Below are 18,414 nucleotides of genomic sequence, written 5' to 3' on the forward strand. Positions count from 1 at the left end.
TAATGTGCCAAGGCACTCAGAGAGAGAGCCTCTGCTGCTGATGCTGTGTGAGCAGAGGGGCGTGAGCTCATCCGGTCTGTAGTTCAGTGTCGTTGCCAGACGTAGGATCTGTCATTCATTTTATGGTTGATACATCAAATATTTTTTTAATTTAATAATTTTAGTTGTAACATAAAGATGCTAACAACTTTGGGTATAATTTATATCTCCATATTACAAAAATAATTATTTTTGTTGCAATTACAAGTTCTGTAGGTAAAATTTAAATTAGCCTAATGTAGGTAAGTTCTTAAAATGCCAAATTTTCTGTGAAAAAGAGATTCTTTGCTCCCTGCCAGGCATGGTTGCTCAGAGACATTTATTATTATTAAGCTGGGCACTTGATATTAACTTGTGGAGAGTGCTGTTGTCTGTCATGTTAGTGAGTTTTAGTGATACTTTATCGATACAATTTTTTCTGATTCCTTTTTTATTTTCTTTTTCTTTTTTAAATGTTGTACATGAAAGGGGTTGTCTGACAGCTGTTAGGTCAGACATCTTACTCCAAAAGCATGATGGAATTTAATCTTTGATGCTGTTGTAAGAGTCCAGTAGTGTGAGCATTCCCTTTTCAGCTTGCTCTGTGAATTTTACCTGAAGACTGTCACATACATACTTCATATATACATACTTCAGCACATACACATACATTGCTCTGATTCAATTTAAATACCTTTTAGATACTGGCTTTCTTAAATGAGACCAGAATGTAATTTTTAACAATTACATTATTTTACTAGTGTTTTTCTAGTATCCTTAGTAAATGTTCTTAAAAGTAACTACGTCCACCACATCATCCATTTTATTTGAAAGAGCAGCTGATGGCTGGGATTTCTGCTGCAAGGACACCCTGAGTAGCTTTCACATGCTTATGGTCAGAGCTGTCAGGCACTGGCCAGAACCACGCATCCCTCTCTACCCTGCCTAGCTAGTGACAGATGCAGTGACTTGTAGCTTTGCATGGCCTCACGCCAAGACACACGGCGCAGATGGCAGCTGCTGCTCATGGCCAGTGGTCACACAGCATCAGTGTCACTTACTTTGACAGCTGAGCCCAATAGTGGAAAGGTAGCCACTACATTGTAACCTTTTCTGTGAGGATGAAATTTTTATTGAAGATTTGTCATAGTTTCGCAAAATTGCTACTGCTACTACTTTGAATATTTTGAAGCCTTTATTTGTGTCTCTTAATGATAAAACTCAAAATATTAATGACATGTGGACATTTTTCTGTTTCCAAATGCTAGAAGTTAGTCTGTGGTTCTGTAGTTTTCTCATCAAGTTGTCCAAACACAGATGAAGCATGACAGCAGCAAAGATGCCGGTGGCGGAATACAGGTCTAAACCTAACTTTTTTTTCACACTTCATCTTTCTTTTTTTCCCCCCTCTGTTACCTGCAGCAGACTGCTATGCCAGCAATCTCTGTTCTAGATTTGGTATGTTCTTGTTTCTTTCCCTTTGGTACTTTTTTTTTCTGTCTTGATTTTCATTTCTCCTTTGGTGATGGCTGTTCTGTGTTCTCAGTAGTCAGTTCTCCCTAGAGTCTCCTGGGTCAGGAGACTAGCTCTGTGATTAGAAGCATGCCTCTGAATGTTACTAGATTAGTTACTCTACTTCCTTGTTAACTTTAAATGTTACTGTTTGTTTATGGATTTGACTTTTTTTTTTTTTTACAGTTTCAGTCACAATTTAGTTCTGTGTATTCTTACTTGAAGTATGTGAACAAATGAAATAAGTTTTGCATTGAGTAATTATTTTGTTCTTGTTGCATTAGAAGCAGATTTTAAGTATGTTCACTGAGCTCAGTGGAAAGGACATTGGCACTACTTCCAGATTTAAAATGTAGCCAAGATGTCACTGCTTATGGTAAAGCAAGAGGTTTCCTGTGAACCTGCATCCTATTTTTTCCTAATACCATGTGATTTTTAGTTCAGTTAAATGTACCAATTTATAGTCTGCCATCAAACACTTGCAGTTTTAATTTGCTGTTAAATCAATATGCTTAATTAATGTCAGTATCAGAGAAATTTGATTGGTCATTTGATGTTCTTTATGTTTCAGTAATGTGTTTGTTAACCCAATAGACAGTTATATTCTGACATATATATTTATATTAATCCTTAACTCAGGGTCTATCGCAGATCAACTTATAAATGATTTTTTAAAAATTCATACTATAAAAACTTCTCAAAGTTCAACTGTTAGTGGTCACCCACATCAAATACAAGTCCCCTCTTCTCTGTTTATGTAGCTTGAGGACAGGTTACTCAGAGAGAAGCCTTTTTTATAAGCATCTCCCCTCCTTGGTGCCCAGAGGAATATTTTCTGACTTCCGTATCCTTGTTCTTTATATGAAAGAAAGATAATACATACCCATCCCCCTCAGAAACTTTATGTATTAAGGTATACATATGTTAGTTAGAATTTTTGTTGTTATTTTGTTTCAAGAAACGGTGTCACTGTGAGCCAGGATGGCCCCAAGCTCATGATCCTCCTGGCTTACAGATGTGTACCACATTGCCCAGCTTAGAGTCATTCTTGGTGATGGGTAGTCATTTAGCAAGTATTTATCAGTAGCCCTTACAGAGCAGACCCAGAGGCACTGTCGCAGACACTAGCCAGCTCTTGGCCCAAGGATGGCTTTATCTGTAGAGTTATCTTTGATAAATAATACTAAATAATGCTTGCCCTAAATTGTTTATTTCCAGTCAACAGTTCCCAGTTTTTCTTGTTTTAAAGGAATATTTTGGTCGTTAGTCTTGATCTTAACCATTCTGTTTCTAAGCACTTCCTATCCCAGTTCTCTGGTAGGTATTAGTATTATTAACAACAATGCATTGTTCACAGAACTCTTAACGTGTCAGAACTGACAGATTGCCTTGGGAGCCTCTTCCAAGGAAGAGTGGGTAGTGGCAAGCAGTGCTGTCCTGCAGTCTTAAGACGTGCATAGATTCCGGGTAACTCATGGCATGAGTGAGGCAAGTTCCCTAAGGTTGGGGACTGCCTAAACTGGTTGCCACTCTGCCCCTGGCCTCCCAGTGGCCTGATGCCACTGTCAGTCCACAGCCTGCTTCCTGTTGCTTCTCCCTCTCAGTCTAGATCATAACTTCAAGGTCATAATGATGCCAGTGGCTGTAGTCTAGCCCTCTTGCATAAAAGATTGGCTACTCACATGCCTGGATACCTTCTCCTGTCGGCAAAGGGGAAGCTTTCCAAATCCAGCCTGTGCAGAATTAGATCCCTGCCCTTCTGTGCCTCACACACCCAGCCACTCTGCCTCGACCTCCCGTTCCAGGAGACACTGTTAGTCACTTGACCTCTACAGCCCCGCATGATCCCATTTCACTCAGCTCAGAAACTACTGCCCCTGTCCACCTTCTGTCCCACATGCTTCGTTTTCATTTTCTAGTCCTTAAACACCTGGTGACAGCTGTATGTATAACACAGGTCCCTGTTGCTCATATCACATTTCTTCATAACAAATCTTCTACGGCCAAGTAAAGGTCCAAACCTAGTGTGGGAGCCTAACCCTTTGTCCCATAGGTCCTCATGAGTTTGCATTCCAGCCTGCCTTTTCCTGTCACATTATGTGAATTTTCTGCTTCATCAAAACCACTTCCTTTATCATTAAGTTACCCTCTGTGCTGCCAGCTAGATACTCACCGGGCCTGTTCATCCTTCAGTGGCTTTTTGAGCTCTGTGTTGTCACCACATACTAATGGGTCATGTGGTACTCTGGGTAACGTGTTTAGTCACAGGAATGAGCTTCTACTGATGGAAAAGTTGCTTTCAGAGATTTGAGTGGCTCTTCTAATAAGTCAAACACGATCAGGGCTTGGTCTTTGTGTAAGAAGTGCTTAGGCACAAACCTTTGAGCCACCCAGGTGTGAAAGGGTTGGACCAAGCTCTGTCTTAAGTACTTTAAGCTAATTAGAGTACTAACCATCAGAGAAAGCACTTAGGGTGTGCCTGGACCGCTGAGTCTTTTTCTGCCCTGTTCGGTGGCCACTGTCCTTTAGGGTGGAGCTTATAAGTCACATTTCTTTAAGAAAACAGTGTGGACTATATGGCATATGCTAAGAGGAATGACTCTGTGCTGTTCTACGTGGTCCTTTTTTTTAAATGTCCTCTGCCAGTGTGAGAGGAGACATTGTTTTCTAACCCTGACTCTAGGCATAGAGCTTTTTCCTTAGACAGGGCTGGCTGGTCCTTTGAAGAGCTAGGTTCTAAGACTACAAGGCTTGCCTATATTGATTACGTGACAGTTAAAGGACATCTTTAGTATTAATCTAATTCTTCAAGGTTTTTTTTATTATATTTTTGTCTTAAAATTGAGGTTGTATTTTAGAAAAAAAATAACTGTACAGGAAAAGCATTTTTAAAAAGCCTTCAAAAACTCAGGCAGACTTCAGATGTCAGCAAGTAAAAGGTTTCGCAATCGTGTTTTATATTAAAATAATATAAACATGGTTGTTAATTTAGCAATGATAATAACTTTAGTACATTTTGTGGATTTATAAACATACCAATCTTAGCCTACACTATTGTTTGACCTGGAAATGCCTTGTTAGAAATGCAGACTGGTGACAGAACCTGCCAGGCACTGCTACTTAAGTTCCAAGAGTGTGAGGGTTAGATTAGCACTGGTCCAGGTTGCCTTGATTGGATCAGAGAAGCCTGGCCCATGCTCAGTTACACTGTCATAGGCAGTTTGTCACCAGGCTGCAGGACAGTTAGACTGATGCTAAAGATGCCCCCTTTTCTGCTATTGAACACCTAAGCCTTACAGTTCAGTGGCCTATTTGGAGTTGGACTTCTGAAGAAATTAAGACACCCCCCACACACACACACACTAATGCTTACAGAGATGGAAAGGTGGAAGGTGAGGTAAAATATTTCAAAGGAACAAAACATTTCAAAGTAAGAATTGCATGATTCACTTAACAATAGAAAGAAATGTCTTAGTTATAAAAGCACTGGCTAATTTGTCTTTTTAAAAAATATAGTAACCAATGAACTGAATACACTGTGAAGACCCCCGGATAACCACCTTACCAGCTAGAAAAATGTAGAGCCATACTTTTTAGAGAAAATGTGTCTTGCAGGTTTATGAGCATTGTAGTTGAGCTAGTTAGCCAAACCAGTGAGCAGTGTTTTCCAGGCTGAACAACAGAGCGCACTTAGTTCCAGGGAAAGAGAAGTACAGCTTCGTATTTGCCCTTAAATTGCTCTCTCTGAGCGTTTGCTAGTTCTTGTGCTGCTGTTTGATTTTGTTGCTTTTGTGTGGTGCTGCTTCTGGTTTGTTGTAATGATCCATTTGCTTTTATTTTGATAGTGCCTATAGCTTCTGGGATGTGCACGGTTGGCTGTAGCACCCTCACTGTAGTCCTTAGGGAAGTCTTTGATTCCTAGTTTCTTTTGTTCTTGACTAGCAGTGTTTATGTCTGCTATGAAATCCACCCCCTAAATTCCAACCTGTGTTTGGACTTGCACCTACCTTATGATAAAGAAAAAGTTAACTTCATTTGTCTTTTTGAGAAGATATTTTTTATGAGATGTTTTATTACTGACTTGAATAACCCAACAGCATAGGCTAATTTCTTTTCTACTAAATATAGTGGAATTTTAAATATTTTTTGTGTTATGAGTATTTTGCCTGCATATGTGTCTGTGCCTGGTGCTCCTGGAGGCCAGAAGAGGGCATTAGATTCCCTGGGACTAGAGTTACAGATGATTATGAGTTTGCTGGGAATCAAATCCCTAGAAGAGTTGCCAGGCTCTTAAGGGCTGACATATCTCTCCAGCCCTACATACAACATTTTATTCCATTGAAAATAAGGGATAAAATTATTAGATTTTTGTGTGCTTTTTTGTTTTGTTTTGTTTTTTGTTTGTTTTTCAAGACAGGGTCTTCTGCATAGCCCTGGCCATTCTAAAATCCTGTAGACCAGGCTGGCCTAAAACTCACAGATCTGCCTGCCTCTGCCTCCTGAGTGCTGGAACTAAAGGCATGCGACACCACTGTCCATCTGTGTTTTGTTTTGTTTTTTTAGGCATACACATAGAATATAAATCCAGAAGTTTGAATTATTTTTCTATAAATAGTGTATAGGAAAACTGGTGATTTTATGGAAATTGAGCTGCATCTCACAAGAAGTCTTAAATGAAGTGTTTGCGAGTGGCTTAGAGATCAGCAGAATAATTTTGGAATTCTTTGGAATTGTGGAGATTTGAATCTGTCCTCTGGGTGGCGTGTCATAGTGCTGCTGTGGGTGTGACTGTAGCACAGATCTGTGCATCCAGCTCAGCGTTCCCACTGTCTGTGATGAAACTGCAGGCGTAGCTGTAGATCAGGCTCTGCCCAACCTGGAGCTTGTGATGCCTAGAGAAACGTGGTCAGGAGAGTGAAGGGGCCACAAGGAAAGGGAGAAGCATGCCACAGGCTTCTGAAGATAGCTGCTAGTGTTTGATACTGTGAAGGGAAGGTGTTGCATCTTCTGTCTTTTCAGAAAGGTAGAACTTGAATGGCCAAGATTAGAGAAGTATCAGGTGATGGATTGAGACCCAATATGAGAACTTTGAAATTAGCTGTCACCTAAAGCAGAATGTCCTGTATTGGAGAGTCAGCAGTGCGCCCCCCCCCCCTGCCCATATGCTTGTATAGACACAATTGAGCCAGAATGAGTTTATTCTAAACCCCAGCTTCTGACTGCAAGTGTGAGGTCATCTCAGCTAGGAAGGGACTCCCAGAATCCAGGTTGATATACGGAGGGCGGGGAGTTGGTAAAGGGAGAGCCCTAGTCTTTTACCCCACTTCCCAAGTAACAAGCTCTCAAGTGCAGCTCGGTTCAGCACAGGCAGCCCATATCCCATGAGAAAAGAACTCATTAACATTTGGGGTGGTTGTAGTACTCTGCAGTTCTTAAAGTGGAGCCTTGTGGTAATTTGTAGGAAGTAGCTAACAAATTGAGTGTAACAAAAAATTGTACTTGATTAATGCATGAATGTATGAAATAACTTGTTTCTTTGAGTTATGATCATTGAAAGAATAGCACTGGGACTGTGGAGACAAAGCTTTAGGTAACTGACTTTGAAGTGATAAGAGCTAATTAATACATGAGCTTTACCATCTTCCCACAGTGATTTAGCCTGGTGTTTTTTACTTGGCTTTCCATGTCTATGTGTGGGTGTGGGTGTGTGTCTGTGCCCGTGCTTGTTTCAGGATGTGCTTTTTATGTCTGCTGGTGGGTTTTACTGGGTGAAAGTTAAATTCAGTTTATTGTTAGTTGCAGGATGAGGAGCGCAGGCGCCAGCAGCAGTTGGAAGAGATGCGCAAACGAGAAGCAGAAGATCGTGTAAGACAAGAGGAAGATCGACGCCATCAGGAGGAGGAGCGAGTAAAGAGAGATGCTGAAGAAAAGGTTATGGTCCTCTAAAGGCAGCTAGTTTTTACCAGATTAGCCTGAACACAAATGATTGGCTAGGGCAAAGGGGGCTAGAAATTACATGTATCTAGGATGCATAAGACAGAACAGGGACGGATATTCCAGCTTTTGCTATTGGACCAAAAACTCTAGCCCCATCTGGCCTGCCTACCTCTCTTCTGGACTGTCTTCAGGCTCCTTTGCCTTCTGATCTGGTCTCACTCAAACTCTTGAGCACCATGCCCCAGAGCAAGAGGTCTGGGATGTGATAGTGCTCTGGTCCCCCAGACAGGGTCCAGGTGGCTTTTATGAAGGTGTTGCTTATTCAGTTACTGTGAGAAGTTAGTGTGAACTCTGGGAGGCAGTAGGAACATAGCAAGGCGGTCGGTAACCATTTCAAACAGGTTATTCATTAGAACTACTTAGTTCTGGTTGATGGTAAAGAGAGTGTAGATGACTTGTAAAACACATGCAAGGAAAATTTAGTATGCAACCCAACAAATATTCTGATTATTTCCATATGTGGGTTTTAACTCAAATAATTTCCATAGTTGAATTTTAAAGCGATAGCAATTTTGACAGTCTTCAAAGCAGAAACTTCCAAGATGTAGTTCTCAGCTCTTCCTGTCTGGGGCAGAGCTCTCTTGGGTGAGGAGTGGCCACCTTGAGCCCAGGGTGGCTCTGCCCTGCCCCTGGGTATTGCATGCTGCTGTGTGGTTTGAGAGAAGCTGTTTTTCTGTTACTTACCTTCTGTGAAGGTAGAAGTTCTGAGTGTCACTATTTCAGATGGAGAAAAGTTTAGTTTTTATTGTTACTTCCTTGATAGTCCCAGTGAACTATGTAAATAGGAACATCCCTCCTCCCAAAAAAGCAAAAAAATAAATAAATAAAATTTTAAGGAAGCTCTAAATTTTTAGGGAAATGATGAATTGGTCAAAGGACAATCTAAGAGTAAGATTGGCAGATGTGGTGTGGCTCATTTAAATGAAACAGTCGATGATGTGAGGCCACAGTTTGCATCTAGAGCAGTGGCTGCTACACACTAACAGCAGAGCCATTCTGAAAGACTGAGCTTCAGGGCTAGAGTGCCCAAGAGCCTTTAACTTGGGTAATGCTAGTTGAAAGTGATGATCCCTGCAGGAAATCAGGAAGTGCCCAGCACTGGATCCAGCCAATTTTCTAAGTTACGGTGGTGGTCTCGCTTTGCTGTGTATTCCCTGAGAATCCTCGGGTTGCGGGGATGGGTTCTTTCCCAGCTCAGGGCTGGCCAGCTGCCTCGTTATAATGAGAACAGCCCTGGCCTTGCTGGAGCCTGGATGAAGCAGCCTGGTGGTTGCATCGGGGCTGTGCACTCAGAGAGATGCAGGCTGTGCTTTCTGTGTTGAGAAAGTCTAGGTTAATTCTTCTTACGTGCGTTCTTCTAACTCATAATTATGTCAAACATACTTGTGTTCTAGTAACTGTTTCTATAATTGAGTAGTCACTGTAAAAGGAAACTGAAATACTATTTTTACTACAGAATGTCCACAATTGATGGGTTTGATTTGTTATGAAACATGTGCATTTGTTTTCTGGATAAAGTCACCATGGTCATTTAATTGTATCTGCTCTTGGTATAACTGAAAAAAAGGTTGGTTTGGCCTCTCCGTACAGTGTTATCAAATAATTGTTCTTCATGTAATTTTAACATTCTCAACAGTGCCACTTAAAAGCCACAGATGTCATTGTAGCTTAATTACCCAACCTAGATAGTGCTAATTTTGTATAGTCAAGAAGATAAAAATATCTTTCCTTTAGGATTTTATAACATAGAACAAGAAATAAAGCTGGAAATCTGGGCAAGGGTAGTGAGTGGGGCTGGCCTTAGTCTTCCCTTTTGTTTCTCAGAGTACGAAGCAGGGAGCCTTGCATTGTATGTCCACTGTGTGCTTGTGTGAAGCTCTGGAGGGAGCAGAGGAAGAATGCAGCATAGTGAGGGTCAAGCAAGCCCATCATACCAGCAGGTCCTTGACGCTAGTTTCCTGGGGCTGGATGGACTTGAGCCTGGCTGCACGTGGTTTTCTAGCACCGAACGTTAGCTTCGTTCGAGGCGGGTGATTTGTTTGCTCTCCCATCCTTTCCATATTCACTTTCTTCCTGTGCTCTAAGCTCTTGTCAACCCTTAACAAAGCTGTGTCGTTGCCTTTTTAATGTTAAAAGAATTTCAATACTGTCAACTGTAGTTTGCCTGGATGAAAATGTACAGTGTGTGTCAGAATATATCTGCTGCTATTACTATTAATGCTTGGCTCTCATTTTCTGTTCCTCAGAGAGTTTATTAAGATTTGAAACATACATTAACTGTGGAAAGCATACTTGTTAGATTGTGGCTTTGAGAAAATGAGTGATATTTCTTACTGTTTATGGTTTCCTATTGAAACACAGCAGAAACAGGTAAGTTAATACTCTGTCCAAACAGAAAAGGAGAGAAAATGTTGGAGGAAAAGAGGAAGAAGAAAGAATATAAATGACCCAGAGTCTGGCTGTGTAAAGGAAAGTCCTGAGAGTTGACTAATCCCACACTTGTGAGCAGTTATGTCAGTGTGGAGCAGTGTGCGTGCGTCTTCATAGATCCTGAGACACTGAGCAGTCCATGTCAGTGTGGAGCAGTGTGCGTGCGTCTTCATAGATCCTGAGACACTGAGCAGTCCATGTCAGTGTGGAGCAGTGTGCGTGCGTCTTCATAGATCCTGAGACAAGACCAGTTGGGAGTGGCCTTCCTCCTCTGTTACAGTAGTTATGACACTGACACATGACGTCCTGTGGACACGCCAGTGTAGTGATGGGTAGTGGTGATGGGTGTACCTGTCGTTCCCTGTGAAGGCACAGAGGGTCCGCTGATGGCCCTCTGACCCATGACCTTTTGCACTCTTGTCTATTCCCGCCTGCAGAGGCGACAGGAAGAAGGGTATTACAGCCGCCTAGAAGCTGAGAGGCGCAGACAGCACGACGAGGCAGCACGAAGGTTGCTGGAGCCCGAAGAGCCTGGGCTGAGCCGACCTCCACTTCCACGGGACTATGAGCCCCCATCCCCGTCCCCAGCACCCAGCGCCCCTCCTCCCCCACCTCAGCGAAACGCCTCCTACCTCAAAACACAGGTCCTCTCCCCAGACTCGCTGTTCACTGCCAAGTTTGTTGCATATGATGATGATGAGGAGGAGGACTGCGGCCCAGCAGGTCAGGATAAGTACCCCAGCACAAGGAGGTCTCATGAGCACCTTCCTCTTGCTGCCCCTAAGCCGCAGCAGCCCCCCTGCCAGCCACGCCCAGCCTCGGATGGCATCTTTCTCTCCAACTCATTCCAGCCACCCTTGGCCAAAGCCAACAGTACTGCTAACAAAGCAGGCCAGCCCCCACCCCCTCCAGGCAAACCGAGCTTCTGCCGTCCTGGCCCCTGGAAAGGTAGAGGTAAAGTGGGAATGGTGGAATGGCGAATCAGACCTCTCTTGTCTCGATGATTGAGCCTGGGGTCTCTGCACCCTGCCACTTGGCACTGCACACTGAGACCACGCCTGTCACTCTCAGCACATGATCTCCCTGTGCACCCTGATTGCGGTGTTTGTGCTAATGCTCTGTTAATTAAGCCTTGATACTCCAATTTCTCTTACACTTTAAGGCACTCCAACTCTTTAATCTACTGACAACAGTCAGTCCTCCACTATTACCAAATTATCTCAAGTACTGTTGGTCTTGGCTTAGTTTTCTGTGCCTCTTCAAGTAATTGTTACCTTTGTCAATCAAGTGCCTTCTCGATCAGACATCAGGGCCAGAGTGTCAGGTGCTCTTAAAGTTCGCTTCATTTAATGTCAGCAGAACACTTGGTTCTATTCCTGAGGCCTGTGCAGGGACTCATGCCCTCTGTGGAAGCGTGGCTGGGAGTTGCAACATGCACTGAACGAGTTAGCAGGACAGCTTTACTCCTAACACAGGCAGCCCTTGCCCACAGACCCTCATCTTGAAGTTCTTCCTCTGTCCCTCTTACTTGTTCCATTCCCTTTCATTGTCTTGCTCTCTTGACCCCAAAGCACTAGCACCCAAGCAGCTTCTGAATGGGGGGAGGGGGCTGTTAATGATGAGCACAGAGGCTATTACCCACAGAGTTGTAGTAAGCATTGAATTTATGCTGAAGGTGTAGCTCAATTATATTCAAATTAAGACTTCAAACTACCATGACCGTAAATGAAGTGGAATTGTGGCATCAAGCATCCAAAAATGTAATTTTAATGAATGTGAGTGGCTTCATCTTTACACAAACATGTGAACTCAGCAGTTCTGAGAAAAGTCAAACTCTCTTTAAGACTCAGAGTTTGTTTCCTACTTAAGTGATAGAGTTTGGTCAGAATTCTTTTTTTCCCCACCTGTATCAGTCTTTTAATCTATTTTGGAGATGTAGTAGTATGCTCAAGTCACTCTGAAAGCCAAAAATCGAGTCCTTTTATAAAATTTCTACCATAAATGTTGAAAAATTGGTGCTCTTTCAAGGCATTCATGGAATAGCAATAAATTTTGAAGCAAAATGCTTATACGAACCTTGAACAAACTGACTGTCTCAGTATAGTTAGGAGTCATACGTGTCGGCTTTGGCCCTTAGTTACACCACGAAACCTCACTGTGCTTCATGCCTAATGCTCCACTCTGGGGCAGCTCATGGCCTCTTTGGGGCCATCTGCACATCCAGCAGCTTTCTGGCCCTGTCGTCTTCATCTCCGTCATGTGCTGTGTCTAACCCTTTTCTGTGGTGAGGCATGCTTCTGCAGGTGGGACTTGGCCTCTTCCAAGGGGTCATGAGAGATACAGAGCTTATGGAATTGAAATGATTAAGACTGAATTTCAATGGCAGCATATCTTTAAATGATGTTTTTGTTTTACTAGAACACTTTGGAAATTACAATGGACAGTTTTATACATATAGTCAGCTCAAAGTTTTAACATTGTAACAAACTAAACACTCTGGAAATTTTGAAGAACTGATTTTTGCTCATGGAAGAAGCCAATGTCACTCTCAGCAAAGCTCAGAAGTACAGCATTCTTAATAACAGACAAAATGAATATAAGGTTGGGAATTGAAACCAACTACTATGCAAATTACCAATATAAGAACCCACCGTGGATTGCTAGGAGGTAGAAGTGGGTTTTTTTTTTTTTTTTTTTTGGTGTTTTTTGTTTTTGTTTTTTTTTTTTTTTTTTTTTTGAGTCTTTGCTGAAGGTGACATGCTCTGTGATGCCTTGGGGACCCTAAACTTCCGGGCTGCTGGGCTCTGTCTAGATAGGTCCAAAATATTCTACCCACAGGTTCTTTATATGGAGGAAAATCCATTCTCCTGCCTCTTGTCTAAAGAGGAGTGTTTTAATGTAAAGACATGGCGGTAATTTTGTGGTCTATTTAATCCAATCTCCCATGTTTGACAAATATTCTGAGCCTTTTGTACTCTATTTTGTTAGACGCTGGTTCCTCAGGTGTGAATGTTTTTATTGTATGAGTGTTTTGTCTGCATGTATGTCTGTGTCACCAGGAACTTGAGGTGGTTGTAAGCCCCCACATGGGTGCTAGGAGCCTGACCCTGGTCCTTTGCAAGAGCAGCAAGTACTGCTAAGCTGCTCAGCTCCCTCTCCAGCCCCTTCCTTTGTTTTGTACTGTTACAGCAGATACTGTAATAGTGCTGAGATATTATTTATTACAGCGTTATATAATTTGATACACAGTAAGTCTTTGTCTGTATCCTCTGTGTATGCGTCCTGAGGTCTTGGCAAATGCTGGCTAACTGGTGGGCATCAAGCTTAACTGTGACTTCATGGCCAAGACAGATGTGTGCACACAGGGCCAAGCTAATTCTGCCTCACATTTTGTTCTCTTGGAAGTTTTTGTCAGCAGCACTAATACGGAATGCTAGGAATTTTATTCTAGTTTGGTTTTGGTAGCTCATTGCTTCAAAGGCTTTATTTTGCTTTTAATAGTTAGCATCTATCTTGAAAAAGAAATCTAGTTATCCTACACAAAGGAACTTTGATCATAGACAGGTTTAACTCTTAAACTTTGGGATTATTTGTTTTCAATGATTGTGTACGGGGAAAAAAATAATGACTCCTGGGGCTGTAGAGATGGCTCAGTTTAAGAACACGGCTGCTCTTCCAGAGGACCTGGGTTCAATTCCCAGCACCCACATGTTAGCTCACAACTGTCTGTACCTCCAGTTCCCAGGGATCCAACATCCTCACACAGACATATTCAGGCAAAACATCAATGCTCATACAATAAAAATAGATAAATAATAAAGAAAGCAAACAAAAGCAGAACTCCTACAGTGTGTTAGAGTGTGTCTAAAATATTTTTGCTTACTCCCCACTTAAGCAAGTCTTCTGTAATTGTGGTCATTATGCCATGTGCTGGCTTGGGGTGCTTTATTGTTTTGATTAAGGACTGTGTTACAGTTTTTCCATTCTAAGAACAAAAGGCTTTAGTGTCAGTTATTGGACGCAGTGATTGGATCACCTAGCCACTAAAAGTAGTGGATTTTAAATTGATGCATCTTTGAGCATATGAAGAACCTTGGATCCCTCATTTTGTCAGTGATTAAAGAGAGCTTATTTTCCTGCAGACACTCTGTCATGAGTAAATACTTTAACTTGGACTTTTCTTTTTTTTTCATGGAAAAGGACCACACTCTTATACGGGATCTGCTGGAACAGCTTCAGCAGTCCATGATGTTCCTCGGGACCCAAGAGAGAAGCACACTAGAAGGTACTTAAGGGCTGGGCTGAGCTGGGTCTAATCTGTGCTGGTTTCTTTCTCATTATTCTCGTTTTAGTGTCATTGCTGAATTGCGTCAGACTTCATCAGGCATCCAGGTGTTTTTTACTGTACAAAATCATGTGAGAGAAAATCTCTTTCTCTCTCTCTCTCTCTCTCTCTCTCTCTCTCTGTGTGTCTCTGTGTGTGTGTGTGTGTGTGTGTGTGTGTGTGTGTGTGTCTGTCTGTCTGTCTGTCTAGAGTCTGTCTCTGTAGGTCTAGAACTTAACTGTGTAGCCAGGCTGACCTCAAGCTTATGATAGTTTCCCCATGCCTTGATCTCCCTAGTTCTGTGATTACAGGTGTGAGTCAAATGCACCTGTACAACTTTTTTAAAGTTGATGTTGCTAACATGCTTCTGTTTGAGGTAATGACATGGGCACATCTGTGTATATGCCACATATTTGCATGTATGTGGGTGCATGTTGAGTCCTGAGATTGACAGAAGTCATCCTCAGATTGTTTCTCCACCTTGTCTCATTGGTATGGCTAGTCTTGCTAGCAAGCTGCTCTAGAAATCCCATCTCTTCCTTCTGAAGCTATAATTACAGGCTGGCTGCCATGTATTCCTAGTGTTTATGTGATCTCTGGTTAACCATTGAGCCATCTCTATTCCCCTTAGTTGTTTTTGAAAGTTATTGTGTTAGGTAAAGAGAATATTTTGCTCCTTTTCTACATGGTTATATTTATTACTGTCTTTAGAATGATTTTTAAAGTTGAAATCCTAACTGTTTGGCCCATATTGATTATAGACCTGTGCCACTGTCCCTGCCCTCTTTGTTCATTTAAATTTAATTATATGAGCATATATTGGTTTTTTAAATTCTGTTGAGACCATAGTGTAGGTGTAGTTTGTGTCAGCCCCAATACATGTAATTATGGTAATGTGCAACAGTGAACAAGTCTCGCTGAAACTTTATGGTCCCTATGAAAAGGCTAGTTACTTGTATTTTGATGCATAATCTTTTGTGTTTTCCTCTTGTCCAGCCAAGATGCAGACTTTCCAGGCAGTTCTGGAGCCCCTGAAAACCTGACATTTAAAGAGCGTCAGCGCCTCTTTTCACAAGGTCAAGATGTGTCTGACAAAGTAAAAGCTTCTCGTAAATTAACAGAACTTGAGAATGAACTGAACACCAAGTGAGAAGAGAAGACAAGAGAAGAGAAGAGAAGAGAAGAGAAGAGAAGAGAAGAGAAGAGAAGAGAAGAGGGCGCCTTGTGCTCCCATGAGTCTGGTTTTGTGGGGGTGAGCCTGAAGAGGAGGGAACAGTTCTAGTGTTAAAGTGATTTCTAATTTCTGTTTTTAAAGTGGTTGCAAGTTAGAGATGTTCCAATTCTAAGAAATCTTGTTTTACTTTACCAAGAAGTCCTGCCTACTTCCTATTGATTTGACTCAGATGAAGTTATCTTCTGTTGTTAGCTTCTTTGGGGAGTCTTAGACTCAAGGGGCAGAGTGATGGGCAGTAAAGGTCACAGGGTGTTTCCTCTGCCCTCTTTCCCCTGTCATTCCAAGGACAGTAGGCCAAAAGATTATCTTTCTGTTCTTTCTCAAAACTCCACTTGGCCACCAGACAGTGACAGCTGAATAGCACAGGCCAGTACTGTGTTCCAGTGGAGGCAGGACTGTCAGCCTGGAGCCGCTGCCTCCCAAGTCCAGGGCAGATAGATGTCCCCACTGTACCGTCTGTAATGAGCATTAGGTGGCTAAATGGAGTATCTTATATGTAAGATGCACAACACATTATTCTTGACAGACTTGAGCTCCTGATCAATCCTAAATGTTTGAGATTATCTAATTAATAATTCAGTTTTGAAAATTCTCAAAATTTTAAAGGTTTAACCCTAGGGGATTTTATTTTTATAGATACCAAATCATTATTAGACTAATCATTGGTGAAAATTAAAGATGATGGTTATGTTGGGAAGTTACATAATATTTCAGATATTCCAAAGAATCTAGACCTCTCTAGCTAAACGGCATTCATCTGGGTAGAAGAGAAGACGTCAGAGAAGAGTGGAGCTCACAGGTGGCAGTCAAACATAGCTATCAGAAATTTAAATTTAACAAAGGTTTGTGTTAGGTATACTGTCATAAAGGGGAGGAATTGGTTACTGTGCCATCTGAACTTATTACTGTAAGAATAACTTGTGGTAGCTCAATCTACATTTCTTTTACAGCATAATAGAATAGTTTAATTTTAATTTTTGAATTTGCGCTGTTATTCCTCCAGCTGAGTTGTGGGAGACAACTTGTTTATGTTTGTGTAAAAGCAAACTTTATGACTTCAAGCACACTTCCTATTTGGCAAAGCCCTAATGTGGATCTAGATGATCTTTCTGTACCATACTATTCTCTGACAAGACTGTACGTTAGGAAAACAGGCACACTTTCAAATAGAACAGAAGCATTTGCAACCTTAAAACCACTTTTAATAAGAACTGTATGATAAATTGTTGAAATACAAATGTAAATATTTTTTATGTCTAGTAAGCTTCCTATTTGAAAGTGCCTCTGCTGTTTCCTCTGTGAGAGAATTGAATGGTCCCGAGAGCTAATGAAGGTTTGCACACTTGCCTAGGAAGTACAATCTCCTTGTGTCTGGAGCACACTGGCAGCCTTTGGGCAGATCCATACCTCCCAGAGAGGAGCAGATGCCTGCTGTTGCTTGTACGTGGGAAGACAGACGCACACAGGAACCTGCAAACATCTGAAAACTCTGTATGTGTGTGTGAAACCCATAGTGAAGTAGACTCGGCCTCCCTGGACAGTGAGAGCGACTGTGAATGTGTGTTGTAAGGGCGTTACATAGTGTGTTACGGTGGGGAAACACCCAAACTGCTGTTTTCCATTTCTACTGTATTTCAGTTGCAGCCTATTTTTAATAAACTTTGTATCTATTTAAGTGTATTTGCTATTGTTTTCATCAAAGTGTGATAAAGTTTATATTTGTAATGCCTGCCCTCCTCTCCCCCATTTCCATCTGTCACTACTCCATTAAACAGTGCTGAGTGTCACTCCTGTGTCCCTCAGTTGTTTTTCTGTCTGTGGGCAAGTGTTCTTTGATTGACGACACAGCCACTAAGAACTAGGGTGAGGTGACATTTTCACAGGTCTCAGATGAGAGCTTGGTCACCTTTGTCTTCATGACCAGTGCTTGCACATTCAGCAATCACAAATGGCCACTGGGACCATGTCTCATTCCACCGTCCCATTGGTCACTGGACTCTCTGAACATACTCAGTGATCAAGCACATTGCATAAAAGGGGCTGGGGTCATACAACGTACTGTAAAAATGTAAAAGAACTTGAAGGGAGGAAGTCATGTTTGAGGGTTGAAGGAGCCCGTGGGGAGCCTTTTTGGTAGAAGCAGGAGCTATGCATTGGAATTGTGATGTTTGTGTATCCTGTGTTTTAATTTGCTGTGGTTTTTAGATTCTGCAGACACACTTAGAATCAGTGCTGGTTCAGCAACACCCCCTCCTGTGGCCCCCTCCCTCTTCGGGAGGTTGTGTTCTGGCCTACACTTGTCTGTTGTTTCTGTCACTTCATGAGGACATCTACCAAACCCCAGATAAATTGTCGTCTGTGCCCCTTCCTAGCTAATACAGGGATTTCAGATGTATTTATGCATTTATGATAAAAGTAAGCAAAACGTTGGTTGACTTGGCAGTAGAAATTTTATACCCCTAGTGACAGGTGATTTTATTCCTATACTGTTTCAATCATCACGGTGCCAGTCTTGGGATCGCCTTAACTTGCTGAGCAGTCAACAGGCAATGCTGACCCGCCCTGCTTTCCCAGGGGTGGCAGTCGAGGTGAAAAGACAGAAGCAGGCCAGTTGTCTGTAATTGTTAGCAGTATGCGATGAACACGGGGCCTGTGGGAGTTGACGCCGGAGGGTGTGGTAGGCTCCGATGGCAAGCTAGAGGGAGAGAAAGGAAGGGCTGCTGCTGCATCAGGGGCAGAACCAGAAAGGGATGGGGAGAGATGTAGGAGAGATGGGTTTTCAGGGCCATGGTAAGGTGGTTGACATTCCACAAGCATTACCACGATCCCACTGCCCTTGGTTGGAAAAGCAGGAGCAATGCCCTATGTTGTATGAGCTGGTTAGCAGCATCCAGGAGAA

The 18,414-nt window shown here is 42.2% G+C and overlaps 1 protein-coding gene across 25 annotated transcripts in view; it reads left to right on the forward strand.

Annotated features, from left to right (window-relative positions):
* The window catches only part of Afdn (afadin, adherens junction formation factor), a 115,211-nt gene extending 97,909 nt beyond the window's left edge, over positions 1-17,302 (forward strand). For 8 of the 25 annotated variants that reach the window (XM_040758239.1, XM_040758242.1, XM_040758236.1 and 5 more), the window contains 5 exons: positions 1,441-1,476; positions 7,327-7,461; positions 10,395-10,911; positions 14,158-14,242; positions 15,278-17,302. In XM_040758239.1, coding sequence (XP_040614173.1) covers positions 1,441-1,476; positions 7,327-7,461; positions 10,395-10,911; positions 14,158-14,242; positions 15,278-15,431 — 927 coding nt within the window. In that variant the 3' untranslated portion in view covers positions 15,432-17,302. Of the gene's footprint in view, positions 1-1,440; positions 1,477-7,326; positions 9,746-10,394; positions 10,912-14,157; positions 14,243-15,277 lie in introns of those variants that run through there. The other 17 variants (XM_040758250.1, XM_040758251.1, XM_040758254.1 and 14 more) reach the window with 13 other exon arrangements.
* Positions 17,303-18,414: the final 1,112 nt, after the last annotated feature.

The sequence above is a fragment of the Mesocricetus auratus genome, unplaced genomic scaffold (genome assembly GCF_017639785.1).
Source record: "Mesocricetus auratus isolate SY011 unplaced genomic scaffold, BCM_Maur_2.0 Super-Scaffold_100018, whole genome shotgun sequence".
Classification (NCBI taxonomy): Eukaryota; Metazoa; Chordata; class Mammalia; order Rodentia; family Cricetidae; genus Mesocricetus; species Mesocricetus auratus.